This window comes from Bicyclus anynana, chromosome 7 (assembly GCF_947172395.1).
Source record: "Bicyclus anynana chromosome 7, ilBicAnyn1.1, whole genome shotgun sequence".
NCBI lineage: Eukaryota > Metazoa > Arthropoda > Insecta > Lepidoptera > Nymphalidae > Bicyclus > Bicyclus anynana.
Window position 1 is genome coordinate 9,447,812 of NC_069089.1, and position 16,560 is coordinate 9,464,371.

At 36.8% G+C, this 16,560-nt stretch overlaps 1 protein-coding gene across 1 annotated transcript; it reads left to right on the forward strand.

The window, feature by feature from the left end:
- The first annotated feature begins 7,933 nt into the window (after window positions 1-7,933).
- Window positions 7,934-9,281, forward strand: LOC112057719 (larval cuticle protein 1). Its single transcript, XM_024098251.2, has 3 exons — window positions 7,934-8,090; window positions 8,183-8,295; window positions 8,822-9,281. Exons 1-3 carry the CDS (start codon window positions 8,082-8,084, stop codon window positions 9,039-9,041), a joined length of 342 nt encoding a protein of 113 aa, XP_023954019.1. The 5' UTR covers window positions 7,934-8,081; the 3' UTR covers window positions 9,042-9,281.
- The last annotated feature ends 7,279 nt before the right edge of the window (window positions 9,282-16,560 follow it).

Below are 16,560 nucleotides of genomic sequence, written 5' to 3' on the forward strand. Positions count from 1 at the left end.
AACAATTAACGCATTATTTTGTCTCATGAATTATTAAAAGCGTCGTTAGTAATTTCTTTATTCGTGATAATGAAGCTTGACAAACAAGTAGAAACTTGTAACTCGCCTTGACCTTGGAGATGTCGCATATATTATTTTCAAGTATATTTATAAAACTTATTTTAACGGTCTAAGATGTCGTGAACAATTTTGAGGAGGTGCTTGAGATTTAGTCAACTTTTTTTAATAAAAGCCTTTTTAAAAAATATTATAAAACTTAGTTTAAATCGCTTAATGTAAGACAATTTCAAGTAAAATTTCAAACCCGCTTTCAAATAAGGTACCCTTATAGTTACTGCCTGTTGTAACTCCGTCCGCGGTTCGCGGGGGCACAACTTTATCGGCGTAGAAATCACGCCGATAAAGTTGTGCCCCCGCAAGCATGTGCACGCTGTTGGTGGCAGAACACGGTGAACGGTGCGCAAAATAGATTGCGCACAAAAAGCGTAACGCTGTCATTCGTTCATCGAATTTTACTGCCCATAGTTTTTTAATACCGGGGGCTATATATGAAAAATCTATTCTAAAGGAAGCCTTCCGTTCTTGGCGACCGCGACGCGCTACCGCGCGACCCACTGCTTAGTATAAATTAGTATGAAGCACTAAACAAAGCCCGAGACCGCGTCGCGCGACCACTTTTGTTTAGTGCTCCATATAAATTCATACTAAGCAGTGGGTCGTGCGGTAGCGCGTCGCGGTCGCCAAGAACGGAAGGCTTCCTTTAGAATAGATTTTTCATATATAGCCCCCGGTATTAAAAAACTATGGGCAGTAAAATTCGATGAACGAATTGCGACTTAAAATACCGCTAGCGCCATCTAGTTTACATTTCTACTATGCGAATTTATGCGAATAAGTATCGGTTTACTTATACACTATAGTGGATACTTTTAGAGTAGGTAGTCCCAAAAGGACATAATACATTGTTCTCCAAGTAAACGAAATTGGGTATTTTTGCTTTCCTGTGACTTTTTCAGTGATGTTTCTATTTACGGCCACCAGTTCTAATGAACCTTCCGGTTTCATCATCATCTCACATTTGATGACAAAGCTGAAAGTTGAAGTGAATAAATTAAGTTGTAACTTAACTTGAAGTTACAATAAGCCTAATTTACTTGTCTATAGATTTACCTAATTAACACAATGATGTGAATCGTGGATATATTACAGACATGACAGATTTAATGATAATAATATAGAACTGATAGTATGCTTATTAGAACAACAGAACCATTGAACTATTTAAAAAGCATCTCCATAAAATTTACCACTAGCTCTCTGAGCATAATGACAGGACTTTAACCCCAAGCAGTGTTTCAGAATAATGTATTCAAATTTGATTAAATGTCAATTTTTTTATTTATAAAATGTTAGTCTTGAGAATGCTTAACAAAATTATTTATATAGATAATAATATTTATGCTTACAAATTACATCAAATCATTAAATAAGAAGACTGTTCAGTCTTATGAAAATATTAAAAGTTATCTACTATATAAAAATATGTCGGGTTTTCCTTCCTGACGCTATAACTCCAGAACGCACGAACCGATTTCCACGGTTTTGCATTCGTTGGAAAGGTCTCGGGCTCCGTGAGGTTTACACCAAAAAAAAATGAGCAAGAATTTCAACGTAGGGTAGGGGTAAGGTAGGGTAGAGGTAGGGTAGGGGTAGGGTAGGGGTAAGGTAGGGTAAAGGTAAGGTAGGGTAGAGGTAGGGTAAGGGTAGGGTAAAGGTAGGGTAGGGGTAGGGTAGAGGTAACTGAAAGTTTACATCGAGGTTCACGCGGACGAAGTCGCGGGCGTCCGCTAGTAAGTTATAAATACCCGTAACAAATATGTTAAATACTACGTACCTCAGGTTTTTTGCAAACGATACAGACATCATTGGTCACACTACAATTTAGGGCTTATAAAACATGATGAATGAAATGGAAATTCAACAATTGAGTTTTTCAATATTCGGTGACAGAGCTGACTCCTACATACCGTCGTCAGGGTAGGCAGTGCATTTTTGCATCTATGAAGCGCACGCCTGGTACCTACTTACCTATAATTCTCATGTTTGGACCTACTAGAAAAAGATTTTAAAATGTAGTCATCATTTTCAGCCTGTTTTAACGGCCCATTACAGGGTTAGGCCTCCCTCCATACCTATAAGGGGATGCGGAGCCTTAGGGTGATAGTGTTAAATTCATTAACGACGACTATGTTAATGACCGGAACCGACGGCTTAACGTGCTCTCCGAGCCACGGGGGAAAAGGATACCACGTAGCCTAACCACTGGACCAACAAGGTTGATGTAAACGTGTTTTGACGGTCTCCGTGGCGCAGTGCTGCTCGATGGATGGACAAGACGGAGGTAATGGGTTCGATCCCCGGCTGGGTCGTTTGAGGTTTTTTGATTGATCCAGGTCTGGCTAGTGGGAGGCTTCGGCCGTGGCTACTTACCACCCTACCGGCAAAGACATGGCGTCAAGCGACTTAGCGTTCCAGTACGATGTCGTGTAGAAACCGAAAGGGGTGTGGATTTTCATACTCCTAACAAGTTAGCCCGCTTCCATCTTAGATTGCATTATCACTTATCATCAGGTAAGATTTTAGTCAAGGCCTAACTTGTAAACAATCAAAAAAAAAAAAAACGTAATGTAACGTATACCTACGAAGCTATGCGTTTCTAATTTTTGTACATTTTAATTAAGTGCATCAGCGACCTTTAAGTAGTTATTAATAATTTTGCATGTATTAAGAAATACATACATTTAAATATTTATAAATTAGTGATAGTGAATAAAACCGGAATGACATCATTTCATCAAGCTCCTGTATATTTTATCACATTCATTAATGTATGTATGTGGTATGTATATATTTTTATTATGTTTATAAATCACAGTCAGCCAGGGTCACATATTATAGGCCTTACCATATATAATACCTACTACGAGTTGTACCTTACCTACTTGGCCTCTGATTATAATATACCTACATAAGTACAAAAGTTGGTTTAAATTTGGATATCTAGTATATTAGTATACAAGTTATCCAATCTCTTCAGTATCTTTGCAGACTTGGCCTTCTTCACAACCTACCTTATTTTATTAAAGCATTCATTGTCATTGTCAGTTCAAGCTCCTACCAAAGTTAAATTTGGACCGTGGTGATTTTGGGAGCTACGAGTAGGTGGCTAACCAATTAGAGCCCTTTTATTTTATTTTTTTTTTTCGCTGGGAAATGCATTTACGCATCCCTACTCCAGAGGGTATGTGGGACTCGCCGAAACTTCGGAATACCCACTAAAGCCCAGCGGATCCGGCTTCGTCCTTTGGTGATATCACAGGATCATTTAACCAATTAGAGCCCTGGTGCAACTACCTATTTAGGTACTAGGCTAGGCTTTCGTTTCCGAAATTTTCTAAGTTTAGTTCGATTGCGATTTTCTGGTAAGGATTAGAGGGTCCCCTGATCTTGAGGGTCCCGGGGCATTGTACCGCCTAGCCCCTTGGGTAGCTACACCATTGGAGCTAGATTGATTTTGAAGGTCCGTACCCTCAATTTTACAACATGTTTGTTTATTTGATCGACTAGTGGATGTTACAGTTTTTACATAAATACAAACTTTTAAATACAAACACAACGCTCTGTACAATCTTAAAGCAGATTTTATTTTCATAATATTTAGTAGGTACATGCTATATAGTTAAAGTTCATCCCACAGCTGGGCAAAGAACAAAGGGCCTCCCTTCTCCTCTTCCATTGTGTCTTATCCATAGCTGATCGGGTCCAGTATGAACCTTCAAAGGCAAATAGATCGTCTTTCCATCTACTAATCGGACTGCCTCTTTTTCTTTTTGCATCCCTTGGGCACCACGATGTTGTTGCAGTACTCCAGTTGTCATTTGGTCTTCTTGTCATTTGGTTTATATTCAGTGTCCATGTTTGACAGCCATTGGTAAGGGATGGACTTACAATAGGTTAACAATTACAATAAAATAGGTAATACATGCATCAAAAGATTTCGCTTTGAGACTTACTGGTACGTCTTTGTTTTTAAAAATATATTTTAGGCTCCAGTATTTTTTATTCTTTTATTGATTTCCACCTCCTGCCAATTACAAAATAAAATAATACCGAATAAGAAAAATTACTATAACACAAAAACAAGAAATTTAGAAATATTAAGGTAACTTCACTATATCAATTTATCAGTACTATTTATATGTTAATTATAATAAAAAAAAATCAGTTTACAAAAAATATCATGCAGGTATCTATAGAACGCAATTTATTTATGTTTTCTACGGAATGTCATGAGAAATTATGTTAGCTGGAGACCCAGACCCAGCTTGATCTTTAACAGTGCTTTTCGAAGGATTGCCATGAACATAAAAGACTAGCGACTGTGGATAAGAATTCAAATATTATTCAGGGGGAAATATAAACATTTACTACGCTTTTTAATTGGGCGGTCTCGGGTTTGATTCATATTATTTGAGAATAAGGCCGCGAAAAGGCTATAATACGAAAATCTATACTAATATTATAAAGCTGAAGAGTTTGTTTGTTTGTTTGTTTGTTTGATTGAACGCGCTAATCTCAGGGACTACTGGTGGTCGATTTGAAAAATTCTTTCAGTATTAAATAGCCCATTTATCAAGGAAGGCTATAAGCTATATATTATCCCGGTATTCCTACGGGAACGGGAACCACGCGGGTGAAACCGCGCGGCGTCAGCTAGTAAACGAATAAGGCTAAAAATAGGCCGCGAGGGTGCAGCCCGATGCGTTGGTTTGATCAAGGCCGCACTACACTTGAGTCCACTTTCTACGATGCCCTCGGAATAGCCTGAGATAGAATAAGATAGTAAAAGATCCTAAGGACAAAGTTCAGAGATGGAGGTGGTCACAACCCATACATGAGGTTTACGACTCACGGAGGAGGATTTGAGAGTAATTTGTAAATTAGGTACATAGGTCCCTGTCTAGATTCCGGTAGTAGTCATTGGCAATGGTACATAATTTATCTACATTCTACATACAGGCAAATGTTAAGATATAATCATCAGACTATTTTCATTAAGGAGGAAGGATTTTTTTAGGAGGGAAGATTTTTTTTCAATTCGTTACAAGTTGACGACAATTTCACCGGATGGTAAGTGATGATGCAATCTAAGATGGAAGCGGGCTAACTTTTTAGAAGGAGGATGAAAAACAAAAATCTTTTTGTTTTTACACGACATTGTACCGGAACGCTAAATCGCTTGGTGTTTCGCCTGTACCAGTACCTGCCACGGCCGAAGCCGGGGATCGAACCCACCGCGCATACCACTGCGCTACCGACGCCGTAAAAATTCAAGATTAGACTCTTCTTGTGCTTCAATGTGGATTGGTGGGCGTAAGGTTTTCATTTGACTCTACGACTATAAAGTTCCTAGGTATTATCATATATAAATATAGGTATTAGGTATTCTTATCATCAATTTTCCCTACTCTGGGCTGCTAGGTATAACTACTTGAGTCTACTGAAAATTTCTTAGAAGAAACATAAAATAATTCATAGCGCGATCCACTACTCGAAACCAGAACCTAATAATCCATAGCCACAGATGCTTACCACTAGACAACTGATAACTTTAAATTTATTTATACGTCTATAGCATAATTAACTACACTTGCCAATCGTGTAATAATTTGGTATTAGGTAGGCAGGTATACTTTTTTACAAAATAAATGATCCTCTCGTTTTACTATATAGTTAAGAACTGATGATTAACACACGTCTGTGAAAAAACTTGACGACCTTGAATTATAATTTCACGAAATAAAGTTCAGGCCCGACCTCTGGAAAGGTTAAGAGCACATCACTTTTATTTGCGTCTTGCATAGCGACGACGGCGGGACAAGTTTTTCTAACGTCTTCAAATTTTTTGACTGTGACGCTCAGACCTAACGCATTTCATAAAAGCTGGAAGTTTGACAACTCAGGCTATTATCACAGATAAGGATGAGAGCCAACTATGCAGCTTGGTGGCTTTGCGAGTTTCAAGGGTCCAAAACCTCAATTGTCGAACTATAAAAAATATATCTTTACTAATATAATGAACGCGTATAATATTGTTATGAACGCGCTAATCTCAGGAACTACTGGTCTGATTTGAAATGTTCATTTAGTGTTAGTTAGATAGTTTTATATCCCGTTTATCGAGAAAGGTTATAGACTATTTATATTATCCCCGTATTCCTACGGGACCGGGAATCACGCGGGTGAAACCGCGAGGCGTCAGCTAGTTTGTAATTTGATGAGAAATATCCCCAGTAGAGATCTAACCAGAGAGGTTAATGGCAGCTTTTTGCTAAATACTTAAATAGTGCTTGAAGTTGATAAATAGTGTTCCGAAGGATAGCCACAAAGATATAAAAAAATTAGCTTTATTCTTAAACAGTTCAGGATGTGGACCCTTGAAGACTCTACCTCCCAAAGCCTCCACGGTTCAAACTAAAAAGTTGCCTACCGGTACTTAAGTACTTGTATATTGTTGGAGCACTTTCAGCTTTTATAAAATGAGGACGGTCTGGCTTTGACAGACCTTCGTTCTACATGCATGGAAGACCGTTGGTAGGTAGACATAGGTACCTTAGTAGTTAATGATAATTATATTTTATATGGTTCTATCAATTTTTTTTGGCCACTTGACCTTTACTATTCTTATTAAATTACCGATTACTTTATGTTTCCCCTCTACTTACATAAAGAAATAGATAAGAGTATTGGCCAAATGGCTCCCAATTTAGATGCTCAGTAAGATAAAAGTGAGTGTGTTTTTTCTTTTTATGTAAAGTTTATGTTAATACTATTATAATGCCCATATATATTGTCACATTAATAAGATATGTATTAATAGCTAGATAGGTACACAAGCCTAAATATTTACATTAAAAGACGGTCAAGTATGAGAAAGGTTTGCCCCTTATCGGGGTTCTGTACCATTGCGACATACCTGCGTAACGTAACCGAAAAAAATTGCGATAAGTACGTTACGTCAACAACTTAAAATATTATTAGATAGGTACCTACTAACTACATAAAGGTCCAACATAGCTGGTCATTAATTAAAGAATCTAGCTAAAGGTACCTAATTGATATCTAGTTAGTATAAGTAGTAGTAGTATGAAATTTTCTTCATCACCAATAGTTTTTTCCTTGACTGCAATCTCATCTTACATAAATAAAAATAAAAAAGCGGCCAAGTTATTAAATTGGTATAAAATTTGTGTCTCCTCTTTGTAATTATAAAATTGCTGGTAAAAATGTATGGTAGGTGCTGAATTTAAAATATGAAATAAATTTAAGTATGCACATTAAAACTGTTTTCTTCAAAAAAAATTTACAATGTCTGACTACTTGTCTAAAATTGCTAATGTATATTATTGTAATGTATAATATTGCTTGGTATTGACTTGAAATAAAAAAATCTTATTAAAAAAAATAAATTTACTCTTTCTTATAATATATTAATATTCACTTGCAATTTATTCATTAAATACGGGACGACCTGTAAAAGCAATTATGAACCCTACCTACCTATTATATGTTTTCTAGATTTTAAAACTCCGGTTACAGATTGCCTAGACAATTATGAAATCAATGCTTAGTCAAACATTGGACAAGGTTGTTTTAAAATCTCTGATTAAACTTTATTTTGAAATTAAAGTTTAAACAAAAAAGTTACACGCCTTCACGCACCTTGGCCTAATACTTATGCACCTGTTGAAGTAGGTATTTCATGTTTAGTGACAAATTATTAAGTCAACAACCGTGAATGAATCCGTCAAATAAGCAGATGCGTGCGTGCGTGAAACACACACATCGCTACATTTCTACGTCACTCACTCACACAACGGCTGTAACTCGGTAGTCGGAAAGTCGTTGCTACCTTTTGACAGGCTTCTGAGGATCGGAGAAATGTATAAAAGATTATCATCGCAGTGCTGGACATCATTCGCTCTTTTGTGTTCCACGTAACCGAACCTAATTCATCAACAATGAAATCGGTACGTTCCAAGTGATTTGATTACATCGAATATTTTGTAAACATACATTTTGTTGGTTTTTATTAATTTAATAATTTGTTGTGCTCCGCTAGATCATTTTCCTCGCACTTGTGGCCATCGCCGCCGCCGCCCCAGTCGACAAGGAGCCCCCAACCATCGTTAAGTCTGCACTAGTGCAAGAACCCCAGGGTCCATACAATTTAAGGTAATTAGCCATCTTAAATTTAGTCTGAATTAAAAATTGCGCAACGTAATTTAAATATGGTTTAACACTAATTAGGGTGGTGCTTGACTAAAATCATGTTTACATGCTCGATGGATAGGAATGATAAGATCTAGGTTTAAGCTCGCTTGCCCCGTTTATGTTTTATTAGTCATACGAGTAACTTGGTCCAGAATATCAGACGTTGTAGATAAAATTCTACTAAAAGAAAGTTTTTTTATTAACCTCTTTCATCTAGTTCACTAACTTTGGTAACGTTTCATCATCATCATCATTATCAACTTATATTCGGCTCACTGCTGAGCTCGAGTCTCCTCTCAGAATTAGAGGGGTTAGGCCCATAGTCCACCTCGCTGGGCCAATGCGGATTGCACATGCATATGCAGAGAATTAAGAAAATTCTCTGGTATGCAGGTTTCCTCACGATGGTAACGTTTTCATAATAATTAATATTTATTATTATTTAGGTTATGTATTAGCAATATAACAATTAATTTTATAATTACAGCTTCGAAACTTCGGACGGCATTAGCCGTTCTGAGATTGGCGAATTAAAGGAGGTATTGGATGAGGAAGGCAAGCCCCGCACGGTGGTCGTCGTCAAAGGAACTTACTCTTACCCCAACGAGTTTGGTGTACTCGAAACCATTGACTACATCGCCGATGAAAACGGATTCCGCGCTGAAGGCCCATCTATCCCCAAAGAACCCGTACCCGCTAGACGATAAGAATCAATTGACTAAATAGCCTTCAATGTATAATCAATACAATCGGTTGTTACTCTTTGACTTGATTATTCATTGATTAGTTATAAGAAGAATGAGAGTACTTACGGCGATCAGATAGTCGCAGCATCCAGTCCTAAGCTTGTTAAAATCTGTCGCTCACTGCCATATTTTTGTACCTATCTTGTAATAATTGTTTGTTATCGATGTGATCTTTAGTACAAATAAAGTTCATTGACTGTATTTGGTATTTTGTTTTGTTATATAATATATAACATCATTATCTGATAAATTGAATAGACCTCCCTCTGAAAACGTACCTATTTCTTAGTAGATACAGATTCTTTTTATTGAGCAAGTATACAATAGGAAACTTAAGCTAACTTATCCTAATAAAATTATTATATTATTAATTATTAACATAATATTATTCAATAGCACAGCTAGAAAAGTCCGGTATACCATACAAGTATACCTACCTAAATAACTCTTGTACATATTCCCGGTCAATTAAACACCAAAAACATATAGCTACATTAATTCCCTTGTAGCTTATAGAACATTGGTAAAATTGTTAAAAACATAATTATGCATAAATAAAATTTTAACCCCCTCCCCCCTGAATGATGATATTGATGAAAATTTAAAAATTCCTCATTGAGCCGGTTCCTGGAAAAAAACTACTGAATATTTGATTTGACTGGAGTATTATTTGTGTTGATAATTCATTGAAAGTTGAAAAATGACTAATGAATGGGAAATATATAAATACTAGCGGATCCGGTCTAGCTTAGCTTTGACTTATGTGCTCTTCTTTCCTATCCCTACCCTACCCTAATCTACTACTACCCTACTAAATTACAACGAAAAGTGGCATTGATTTATATATACGAGTATAGATAAGACAGCAAACTGTGAGAATTTAAATTTTTCACGCTCTCCTAAAAATTCCATGCATATTCTTGCACCTATATCTGTAGATTATTATGTACTATATTTACCTAATTATAGTTCATAGGTGGTTATCCTATTTGAGCTGGTTCAAGTTCTGGGTCGAGCTATGAAAAACTGAGCTTTTCTTTATTCTAAGTTTTCAGTAATAATTCTCAGCCCCGTTGGGAAGTTGCTGGTGTTACAATCCCGTGCATCGGAGAGCACACAAGCCTCGGTCTCGGTCATAATTATCTGTGTATCTAATAGCGATCTTTAGTGAGCCGTTAATATAGGCTAATTTCTGATAATTTTCTAAACTATTATAATATTACTCGTATAAAGAGGTAAAATAAAATTGTTACTTTGTTTGTTACGGTTTAACCTAACCACTTCACTGATTTTTAAAATTCTTTCACTTTTAGAAAGATTCATCTTTACCGAGTAACATCTACACGGATAAAACTGCGGGGCGTCTGCTATATAGGTATAATAAAATACGAAATTCAAATAATTCACATTGCTAAAAAAATCCAAGGGGCCAACGTATGTAAATACCACACTAGAAGTTTTAAATCTTCAAATCATTTGTACAAGTTGTTCAGATAATTGATAATTTATTCTCATCACAGTAGTAGGCTAAATATAACGCTTATGTAATGTGCATAGTTTGCCGGAGTAAAATAAACTAGAACCGTTCTTTGTTTGAAGATTACCAATTTGGTGGCCTTCTGTCGCAATACTCAGGGCCTGATTTATTCAAAGTATTTTTGTATATGACACAAGTACCTAATTGTATCTTAATATATAAATGCGAAAGGTCATCATCACGAAATCTCGAAAACCGCTTGACTTACAAAGATGAAATTTGGCAGGGAGGTAGTCTATAGTAACGAGATATCTGCTAAGAACTGGTTTTGCGATAGGGCTTGATTAAAAAGATCTAAGGCGGACGAAGTCATGGGCGCTGGCTAATAAAAGTCTATATAACAGAAAAGAAGAGCATGCTTTTATGTCTCATCTCTATAGTGCAATGGTGCTGTTGACACGCAAGGTCCTCGTTTCGATTTTCTTTTGATAATGGAAAAATATTAGCCATTGCTTTTATATGACCAATACAAAAACAATGTCTATTTATATTCCAATTTTTCTCCAAATAAAAAGCATAAATACCTCTCGAATTTGAGTTTAGTACATTGGCCGTTCACGGTCAATGCTCCAGCTATTTGAATTTAAAAATTGTACAATTTTAACTGTTAATATTGTTTCTGTTCTTTTCTTATTCGTTTTTTTTATTCTTTACAAGTCAGCCCTTGACTACAATCTCACCTGATGGAAATTGATGATGCTATCTAAGATGAAAGTGGGCTAACTTGTTAGGAGGAGGATGAAATCCAACAACCCTTTCGGTTTCTACACGGCATTGTAAAGGAACGCTAAATCGCTTGGCGGTACGTCTTTGCCGGTAGGGTGGTAACTAGCTACGGCCGAAGCCTCCCACCAGCTAGACCTGGACCAATTAAGAAAACCTCAATCAGCCCAGCCAGGAATCAAACCCAGGTCTTGTAAATCCACCGCGCATACCACTGCGCCACGACAAGATATCGTATCGCGTAGGAATCGACCTTGGTACCTACATTTGCCTTTAGAGACGTAAGTAACTATTCACAACAAAAACCCTAAATATATACCTACCAGGAAGCTTCTCTGGTATGCCTATGACGCATGATGCAGAAAACAATTCAAAAACCAATTGTTTTCGCGCCAATCGAGTCTTAATTATAGCTAAACCTAATAAAAAGGCGATATCAGTGTTTTGTCTGGTTTTGGTTGAATTAACTACATTTTATATTTATAAGTTTTTTTATTTTTTTTATACCTGAATATACGAATATACCTACGACCTAGAGACGCGATAGCTCGGTGAATATGACCTCTGCGTTCGACTCGGAGGGCGTAGGTTCGAATCCGGTCCGGGGCATGAACCTACAGCTTTTCATTAATGCACATTTTAAGAAATTAAATATCATACGTCTTGAACTATGTAGGAAAAACATTGGGAGGAAACCTGCATAACTGAAAATTAAAAAAAAAGAAAATGTCCAATCCGCATTAGGCCAGCGTGGTGGACTAAGTAGGCCTTAATCCACCTTTTTATTCTGAGATAAGACTCTTGCTCAGCAGTGAGCCGAATGATGATAATACCTACAAAAGTACCTATAGATTTTGAAAGAAATATTTTCTTACGAGTTTGTCTTTTGTTATAGGAGCCACAGACCTTCAGTTTTAACTTTACAGTTAAAACTGAATCAGTTAGAGAAAACTAAAAGAACACCCAAACAAGAAAAAAACATCTAAATTTCTTATTTTATTTGGGTACTAGCGGACGCCCTCGACTTCGTCCGCGTGGAATTTAGTTTTTAACAAATCCCTCGAGAACCATGGATTTTTCCGGGATATAAAGTATTCTATGTGTTAATCCAGACTATAATATATCTAAATACCAAATTACAGCTAATTCGGTTCAGTAGTTGAGGCGTGAAAGAGTAACAAACATTCATATCATCAAAATCATCAGTTATCGCAAATCTCGGGAAACCATGGATTTTTTGGGGATAAAAAGTAGCCTATGTGTCCAAATCCAGAGTAAAATTTGTTTCCATTCCAAATTTCAGCTAAATCGCTTCCGTAGTAGCGGCGTTAAAGAGTAACAAACATCCAAACATCCATACAATAGGATTGAGCAGAGAACAGCCAATTTTAGATGTTATGAATGGCAAAAAGTTCACCGGGTCACATACTCGTAGTTCATTATTATTAACTAGCATTTGTCAGTAAAAAATAAATAAAACCTACTGGTACTAAACCTTGGACGTAGAGCTGAAATTTGTTACTTATATGAAGTTTACATTAATTGCACATATACAAAAGGTATTTTAATTTTATAAACGGTAACGACCTTCATTATAGAATCAATAAAGTTTTTAGCTTTTTTAGAGCTTATAGTGGCTTAATGGAGATCGTCTTATTTTTCCTACAGCAATATAAAGTTGTTTACTGATAAGTTGTTTTCTTATTTTATTTGAATGCTTGTTTTTTCTACTAATACCTATGAGTATCCGCTGACCAGTTTCTATACAGTAATTTACCAGATCGTTAAATGGCTTCGAGGTACTTCTTTGTTGTACGAGTTCAGAGTTGGTACAGTCAGCGTAGTTAACGCTACCGACAAAGACGTACCGCCGATGATGTCGTGTAGAAACCGAAAGGGGTACAGATTTTCATCCTCCCCCTAACAAGTTAGCCCCCTTCCATCTTAGATCGCATCATCACTTACCATCAGGTGAGATTGTTATCTCTGTCTTCGATTCCGGAGGGTGTGAGTTCAAATCTGGTCCGGGGCATGCACCTTCAAATTTTTAGTTGTATACATTTTAAGGAATTAAATATCATGTGTCTCAAAACGGTGAAGGATAAACATCGTGAGAAAAGCTGTATGCCAGATAATTTTCTTAATTCTCTGCGTGTGTGAAGTCAGCCAATCCGAATTGGGCCAACGTGGTGGACTGTGGCCTAACCCCTATAATTTTGAGAGAGATTCGAGCTCAGTAGTGAGCTCGAATCTCTCTCAATATAGCAAATATGGGTTGATAATGATGATGATGATGATGATGATGATGATGATGATGATGATGATGACGGTGATGAATAAATATAAAATTCTTAATAAATCCTAGTAAAAATTTAAATACTAAATAGTCCAGTGGTTATGTGGCTTAGGTTCACGGGTATAGGGTTCGAATTTTTCTTTTTTCCAAGAATTTCGCAGTAAAAACTCTAAGCCCAGAATAGGGAATAGAATAGGGATATTGGTGGTGCTACACCCGCGCTTCGGAGAATACATTAAATCGTCGCGTCAGCCCCTGTGTGCCAAGTGGGAGTTTTCAACGTTGTCATAATGTTACTATCGCGTTAACGTAAACGCGAATTTATATGGAATTGTTTCAATTCCATATAAATTGTGCAGTAGTGCCACTAGATGGCACTGTTCTGTCAATTTCTTTGAAATACCCGTTTACGTTAACGTGATAGTAACAGTTTCACTTTGCCACTAGGCCCTGGTCATTATCACTCTAGGCAACCGTCAACCCACATTGTAGTCACGCGGTGGATGGAAGCATCATATCCACACTCCTGTTATGAGCAAGGCCAGACCCAGTAAAAGGCCTTTATAATTAATAGGTTGATAATAATGAAAATTTCAATTTGATCTGTGCTGAAAATCGAATCGAAGGCCTCCCAGTTGTAAAATAAAACATTTCTAAACGCGCTTGAGAGGGTTTTTGGTTTTACAACCGAGAGGTCCTTAATTCGATTTTCACCATTTTTTTACTGCGAATTTCTTGGATTATTTCAAAGTTATTATCGACGGACGAGGTAGATGACCCACCTGAATGTACTTAAGTGGAAGAACCATGACCTATAAACAGTTGATGAAAGGGAAATCGAAAAGTAAAAGAAGTTGTGACGCTGGTGCTAGGCTAAATGGTAGGCAGGTACACCAGCGTTTTTGGAGGTACTCGTAGGTGGGGTTATTAGCCGATAGGAGTCTAGCACTACCCAAACATGAGGATTTTTCCCCCTACGACAAAAAAGGAACAAGTCCCACAAAGTCCCATGTCCATCGACCTCAGCTGTAGGTTACGGTGTACCTGGTACACCGGCTACCATATCCTTCAGACTGGAATACAGCAATTCCGTTAATGAGCAATGAGCATGATTATAGTAGACTGTCACAAAACTCTACTAAATATATACTAAAGTATCTGTGGCGGATTTATTTAATAGAAAGTTGATTTTATTGAAAATCTCGCTTTTAGTAATTTGAAGGTCGGATGATATCAGATTTTCCCTCAATGACAGGATATTGAAATTCTGATAAAAACTCGTCATTGTAGCAGCTAAATTTCGAAATCTTTTGGTTTTAGTTTTGATATATTTTGATTACACATTTTTAATTTCGTTTCAAAGAGTAATCCGTATCTTTATATCAAAAAATTCTTATTGAAATATTTCAGTGCAGCTAGTGATTGAAGGCCTGACTCATTTTTTTAAGGATCAGCCTATCCAATGCAGAAAGACAGACAATATTCCTGCCACCATTCTACGTGGGCGTGATTTATTTTTATAGTTATTTATGTGTATATTAGGATATTTCAGCTACGTTTCTTATTGAATTCTTTCTCATTAAAAATATATATAAAACAATGTCGTATTATTTACATTTATACTTCTCTTCGTGTGTAAAGTCTGTCAATCCGCATTGGATTGCATTGGTGGACTATTGCCCTAACCTCTCTTATTCTGAGAGAAGACTCGAGCTCAGCAATGAGCCGAATATGGGTTGATAATGATGAACGATGATACTATCTATCCTAATATTATAAAGACGTAAAGTTTGTGGTATTGTAGGATAATATCTGGATCTACTAAACCGATTTTGAAAATTGTTTACCACTAGAAAGCCACATTATTTGTGAGTATCAAAGGCTTTATTTTATACACGTAATCTCATGAGAACGGGAACTACGCGAGTGAAGCCGCGGGGCGTTAGCTATTAGGCTATATTTCGTGCTGACATTCCCATAGAAACAGGATTCACGCGGGTGGAGTTTGAAAGGGCTCACGGCACAGATCTATCATAATACCTATAATTTGATACCTCGTTTATTTTCTAAAAACTCTTTTCTAATAGGGCCATTAGTTGAAAAATATCCATTCAGCAACAACTCATAAACAGGTTACAGTTCAAGACTTCAATAGTAATTCGTTGTCACAATGTAGGTACTATACAGCAATTATTATTTTTGTTTTTTATTTTTATTTTTTTTTTTATTCTTTACAAGTTAGCCCTTGACTACAATCTCACCTGATGGTAAGTGATGATGCAGTCTAAGATGAAAGCGGGCTAACTTGTTAGGAGGAGGATGAAAATCCACACCCCTTTCGGTTTCTACACGGCATCGTACCGGAACGCTAAATCGCTTGGCGGTACGTCTTTGCCGGTAGGGTGGTAACTAGCCACGGCCGAAGCCTCCCACCAGCCAGACCTGGACAAATTAAGAAAATCTCAATCTGCCCAGCCGGGGATCGAACCCAGGACCTCCGTCTTGTAAGTCCACCGCGCATACCACTGCGCCACGGAGGCCGTCAAATTAATGCCGTTTTATTAATGACATTATAATAATTTAAGTAAATAATGTTATGTCTTATTAATGAGTCTTCAACGTATGTTTTACCAATTAGACGAGTAGATAAATCACTTCTATTGTAAATACTTACATATGTACATACATTTAATACCATCCTTTCAAATTGATTTCATTATTTATTTTGATAAAACATCTTTAGCTTAGAAAACATAAACAATCACTTTAAAAGAGTTTGGTCGAAATTAAAGGACGAACTTATTTGTTGGCAAATCAAAATACATTGTGTCGAATTGAACTCGGTTAAAAATTAATCCTATCCATTCTCATCCATTGGCTTACCTTACTAATAAGTCTTAAACGTATGTTGTACCAATTATGCG

Excerpts from the sequence above, each read along its gene's own strand:
- LOC112057719 (XM_024098251.2), top strand. Across the intron at positions 8,296-8,821 it reads CAGGGTCCATACAATTTAAG|CTTCGAAACTTCGGACGGCA; the intron begins GTAATTAGCCAT and ends TTATAATTACAG.